Source organism: Manis pentadactyla, chromosome 10 (genome assembly GCF_030020395.1).
Source record: "Manis pentadactyla isolate mManPen7 chromosome 10, mManPen7.hap1, whole genome shotgun sequence".
Taxonomy (NCBI): Eukaryota; Metazoa; Chordata; class Mammalia; order Pholidota; family Manidae; genus Manis; species Manis pentadactyla.
The window spans coordinates 94,531,029-94,536,913 of NC_080028.1; the positions used below are offsets into that span (position 1 = coordinate 94,531,029).

Genomic DNA, 5,885 nt, shown 5'->3' on the forward strand with positions numbered 1-5,885 from the left:
ATTCCTGTAAGGGATTTGTATTATTAACTCATAGTTTTTCTGTGGGTTAACATAGGAGAATAGCTGAACACTGGCACTGAGTTTACACTCTGGGGCACTCACAGAATAGGTGCTCATAAATGCCTGTTGAACATTGTCCAGGGATTTAGCCATGGGTGGTTGAGGGCACACCATCACCATCTCATGCATTCCTCTCTCTTCCTCTCTGCTTTGGGGGACTTTCCCTTTCCCAGGAGCTACCACTTTCCGAAGTGGTGGCCCTAGGTAGTCATGCCTGTACTGGTTTACTCCACCTACTTGCCAAGGATGATTAGATTAGGGTGGGCACTTGGCTAAAAAACTGCCATTCTTCAAGGGAAGAATCAGTCCTTGCCTCTGCTAGCTTCCAGTGGTTACTGGTCACTCCTGGAATTCCTTGGCTTCTAGAAGCATCACTCCATGCCTGCCTCTACCTTCACAAGGCCATCTCCCTCTGTGGCTATGTCCAAATGCTCTTATTGGATTAGGGCCCACCCTAATGCCCTCATCTTACTTTCATCATATCTGCAAAGACCCTGCTTCCAAATAAGGTCACATCACAGGTACTGGGGGTTAGGGCTTCAATGTACAGATCTTCTTCTAGGGGGTCACAATTCAACCCACAGTGAGGGGAATGCATGCTGCGCCTTTGGGTTGGGTGCTCTGTGGGGGGATAACTGACAGACACCTGGGAAGGAGGGCTCCATCCCGAGCTGACCCCAAGGAAGAGCAGTTTGAATATAGGACAGGGCCAGTGTCCTCTGCAGGGAGGAAGCTGGGCGTGTCTGAGGATCAGCCAAGAGGGTAGTGTGGCTGGAACAGAACTCAGAAGGAGCAGAGGTTCAAGTAGGTCGTGGGGCAAGGGACTCAGACAGTGGGGCTCAGGCCTCATTTAATGGTGCACACCCTTCCCCCTGCCCCCATTCCCACTGCTGCAGGGGTTTGGCCCGGATTACCAAAACGCCTGATTTTTAAAGAGATGTTAGAACTCTGGATTTTTAAAATGTGATAGCTTTTGCTTACTTTTTAAGGTTGACCATATGCAGAAGTATTCATGTTTATTATTTTTGAGATTTTGCATTTTACCAACGCATATCTTATGAGAAAACACTGCCAAATAGGGAGGCATTTCAGCAACCCTGCACTAAAGAAGCTATGAGGTGGTTATATTATATTATATTTCCAAATAATATAAATTTGCCTCTCTAAATAATGTTAGAACATTTAGGGGACAATTTTGTCAAAATGTATTAAAATCGTCCTTGCTTTTTTGCATAAAAACCACAAAAACATATGGCAGAAATTCAATACCAGGGTTGGTGCAGGGGTTGGGAACCTGCCAGGAAACCAGCCACAAATACTGACTCAGTTTCCCTTCTTTGAAAAAAACTCAGGTTTTATTGCATAAGAATGTTTATGAGCAAATCAAATCTTTATTTTTTAAAAATTTTCATTAAAAAAAAAACTCTGATGGAAAATTCCCTCTCCTCTCCTCCAGACCCATGGGGCCTTGTATTGAAAAAATTCTCTAGATTCACTAGGGGCAGCAGGGCCAAGGCAGGTTCCAGGTGGTGTTGGGATGAAATTTTGGTGGTCACAGTTGGTTCTGGGCTTTCAGTAAAGAAATGTACTTCTGTACCCATTTTTCCTTCAGCTGTGCACAGACTTTGTGGCCTCTTTTAGTAGTGAATCTGTGGAAAAGAGAAGCTGACAATCAATGATGAGAACTTTTGCCTCCTGGAAAGGGAGGGGCAGCTGGCAGAGGTGTCTTGTCACCTTGCTGCCCTCCTGCTGCACTGTCTCTGCTCTCTCTCCTGGCCTTTTTTCCTCCCTGCTCTCTGCTGCCTTATTTTCTACTAGAAAGCACACTTCCAGGCCCACCTCCCCCAGGAGAGAATTTTCAACAGCTCTAGAATGAAGTATGTAAGCTGTACCATGCTTCTTAACCTGATTTTAACATGACAGCTCTATTGAGGTATAATATCCACACCATACAGTTCAACCATTTAAAGCATGTAATTATAATTCACTGGCTTTGGGTAATATCCACAGAGGATGTAACCATCACCACTAGCAATCTGAGAACATTTGCATCACCCACAAAAAGGAACCTCATACGCATCATGTCACTTAATTCTTAACCGCATTATCGTGGGTTGTTTGCCACGGCTGCTTGTATGTGATTCCTGCATTCCTTGCAGCACTGTGAGCTCGTGAAGAGCATTGGGGGGGATCATGGTTGAGGTCCCTGAATCTCCTCCAGCCTTGTGCTTGCCAAGAGCATTCAGAAATGATGAAAGCCTAGGTTGGGGGTGCTTTATCCTGGAGCCCCTTGAAGGACACAGCAGTTTTACAGGGCTCTCAGGCAGGCCCTGGCACATGCAGGGGAGAGGAGCTAAAGAGATGGGAAAATAAAGGAGAGGAAGGGCTCTGTGCATCTTTAAAACCATGGCTGCAAATTTCCTTGACATAACTCCCATTGACAGATGGAGGCGTATGTCTTCCCTTGAACTTAGGCCAGCCTGAGGGACCGGTCGGCCCATAGAATGTGGCAGAAGGGATGCTATGTGACTTTGTAGGCTAAGTCATAGAAGATTTTAGAGCTTCTGCCCGGTTCCCTGGAGCACTTATCTGGAGCTTTGAACCACCTTGCAAGGAGCCCCACCACCCCAGGTTGTCATACTGTGATGGAGCCCACACTAGCCCAACAGGGAAACTCATAGAGAGACTCAGCAGCCAGACAGGCTGCCAGCCCCCACTGTTCCAGCGCCAGCACCATCTAGCTACAACCATGCGCCATGAGACCCCATGCCAGAGTCACCCAGCCAAGCCCTTCTGGAATTCCTGTGCCACAGAAACCATGAGAGAGAAGCAAATGATCGTTGTTGTATTATGCCACTAAGTTTTGGGGTGGTTTGTCGTGCACCGTGAATAAGTGATACAGGCTTCCCACCTTCCTTTTCAAATGAGGATACTTGATTTACCCCAGGTCACACAGCTTGTAAGTGACAGAGCCACTACTCTGAGCCCAGCTCAGGGTTTTTTGCCAACTGTTGGTTAAGTACAGTGATGTATTTAAACTCCAGGAAGCCAATCAGGACACAGAGGAGAAGACCCAGGGCACTCTGAGGTCTGGAGCACCCGCACCCCCAGAACTAGGCACTTAAGTGCCTCTTTTCCTCTCTTAACTGTCTCAAAATAATGACATTCAAGTTTGTCTCTGGAGCCCCTTTTCTCCCCTTCTGCACCATTCTCTGATGTTCATGAGCCACGTGTCCTAGGCACTGGTGACTGCCCCCAGCCCAGGTATTTGCATGTAAAGTCAGCTTCCGTTTGGTGATTGTTTACAGTGGGCAGGTGCAGTGCTAAATGCTTTGTGTGTATTATCTCATTTAGTCCTGCCGGGACCCTGACAGGTGTGCGCATCTCTCCTGCTACCACCAACAAACCCGGCAGGACCTGATTCCTGTCCACCTGTCTGCTTTGTCATCCTCCCGTGCACCTGCTCTTCTCTGCCTGGCACACCCATGCTCCTCCCTGCCCCCTTCACCTGGGCCACTCCCACATATCCTTGGGGGGTCTTGGTGTAAATGTCACTTCCTCCAGGAGACCATCCCAACACTACGTTAGATCCTCCTATGACTGTGATAAAGGGTGGCAGAATATGCTGCCCCAAAATATGCCACTTTGGCATAAGGATTATTTTGAGATATGACACTTGAAAAAAACCCAGCAGGTACAAAAAATATTTTTGACCTTCCCTGTCCTTCCTGAAGGCAGGAGATAAAACTCCCGTGTGGAAAATGTCCTCCCTGAACAGGAGGAAATAAATATTCTTATCACGAGATAGGGAGTCAAGGCCAAGAGAATTCTGTGCAAACAGACCTTGTTACGATAACTCTTATCATCCAGTAGCTGCCCACCCACCCCCTGCCCTGCTGCAGCAGATTTTAGTCACATTTCCACAATTGCAGCTCTTTGTTCAACCTAGCAAAAAAGCATTTGGGTTTTGCCCCTTCTTTGGGTCTTCATTTTCCTATGGGGCCCCCATGCACCTGGAAAAATCTGTATGCTTTTCTCCCGTTAATCGGTCTTATGTCAATTAAATTCTCAGGTCCTGCTGGAGCCCCTAAGAAGGCAGAGATTTTGCCTTCCCTACAATGATGATCTCCCTCTTGGGGTCCCCTTCACACATCATCACAATTGTGATACCCCTTTCTTCTGCAAGCTCTAAGATCCACAAGGGCTGTCTCACTCTTTCATACACAGCACTTAGCACAAGGCCTGCGTGGGGCTGCCACATGGTAAGAAAGTTAGGAAACTGAAGCTCAGGTCACACTTGATGGTGGCAGAGGCAGGGCGACCACCTAAGTTACCAGGTTCCCATCCTGAGGCTCATCCTGGGACTGTGGGGGTGTGCCCAGCACCCATCCAATAACGTGGCTGGTAGGGACCCTGAAAGCCCAAAAGAGAAATACTCACATCACAGCCTGCTGGGAGCAGCTGTTCTTGGTGTATTCATAGGTTTGCACCCAGTTCCAGGGAAGGATCTTGCGGCTGTACTGCAAGCAGCAGAACTTGGCTACATCACTTCCACCTAAAAAACAGGGAGAGGAAGGAGCTTGGAGATGCCCCTTGGCTTCTCTTCCCAGTCAGCACAGGAGGGCGTGCGACAGCTACGTACGCATGGCAGTTCCAGGATGGACACTCAGGATGAAAACCAGGAGAACAGGGAAGCCGAAAGGGAAGACTTTCATGGTGCTGTCAGTCAGACCCTTCACAGCCCTCTCCCGAATTCTCCCAGTCTCCACCGGCCCCCTTTTATGGGGCTGAACGGTCCCTGAAGAAAATTCCAGGGAATTTTGAGGTTGAGAACAAAAGCATCTTTTTTAACCCTATGGTGGAAGAGCAACCAGATCCCCATGAAGGAGACTGAAAAGCAAGGAAATGTCCTCTGGGGGAAGGGGCGGAGCCAGAGCACCGTTGGGAGTTTCCCGCCTGAAGCTTTTATCTGAGTCAACGCTTCCTTGTTTGAAATGCCAAGGGTAGAGGAAATGAAGTAATATTCCAGTGAACTGACCTAAAATTCTCCATAACGTCCTTGTTTGTTCTAGATTGATTTCCAGCCCTGGCCAATGCTTTATTTGCTTTTGAAACACTGCTTATTTCTTGGTGGGGTCAGGACAGTCTAAGGACACAAGCAGAGAGGAGACTGACTACGGGAACGAATGTTCAAGAATGATGCCCCAGGCACGTGCCTTCCTATCTTCTCAGTGCCACGCATCACCGGACACGTGGTGGCAGAGCCGCTTGGCGGCACTTACGGCTGTCCGGGCTGGTTTAGAGGGTCTCAGACCTGATAGAACATCGCAAATGCCTGGAGCCTGAAAAATATACATATATTCCCTGTTCCTGCTTCTCACCTCCTGGGTCAGACTCTTTGGGAGTAGGACCCAGAAATCTGTATTTTAACCAGATATGGCTAAAATGGGGGAAGCAAATCTAGAATGGGGCAAGAGAGTCTTAGAGAAGGGTAGATTGGGACTTTCAGACCGTGTTTCATGATGTAGGGCTCAGACATTCCCACTCACTGATGTGCCACCATGCTTTAAACATTCAAGTTTAAGGTTAAAAAAGCAAAAGGCTATTAGCCATCTAGAACCATAGAATTGTTCAGGGCTAAGTGAGCCTTTAAATCTCGTCTAGTCCAGCCCTTTAAAACACCCCTCGGGGTCATCCAGCCTGCTCTGAGCACTCCAAGTGTAAGGAACTCACCATTGAATCATGTCAACCTAAGACAGCTCTGACTGTTAACAAAGTTCTTTTAAGTTCTTCTTAAAATTTGGCCCAAATCTATATTCTGATTT

At 47.7% G+C, this 5,885-nt stretch overlaps 1 protein-coding gene across 1 annotated transcript; it reads right to left on the reverse strand.

The window, feature by feature from the left end:
• Window positions 1–1,427: 1,427 nt before the first annotated feature.
• Window positions 1,428–4,977, reverse strand: CCL26 (C-C motif chemokine ligand 26). The gene is made up of 3 exons (XM_036905436.2): window positions 4,703–4,977; window positions 4,501–4,615; window positions 1,428–1,709 (listed from the first exon to the last, which is right to left on the reverse strand). The coding sequence occupies exons 1-3, from the start codon at window positions 4,773–4,775 to the stop codon at window positions 1,613–1,615; spliced, it is 285 nt and encodes a 94-aa protein (XP_036761331.1). The 5' UTR covers window positions 4,776–4,977; the 3' UTR covers window positions 1,428–1,612.
• Window positions 4,978–5,885: the final 908 nt, after the last annotated feature.

Bases quoted from the DNA above. Each gene is read 5' to 3' on its own strand.
- CCL26 (XM_036905436.2), bottom strand. From the start codon at position 4,775: ATGAAAGTCTTCCCTTTCGGCTTCCCTGTTCTCCTGGTTTTCATCCTG. The intron at 4,616-4,702 runs GTACGTAGCTGT...CCTGTTTTTTAG, and splicing joins CCATCCTGGAACTGCCATGC to GTGGAAGTGATGTAGCCAAG. The intron at 1,710-4,500 runs GTGAGTATTTCT...TCTTTTCCACAG, and splicing joins TGCTCCCAGCAGGCTGTGAT to ATTCACTACTAAAAGAGGCC.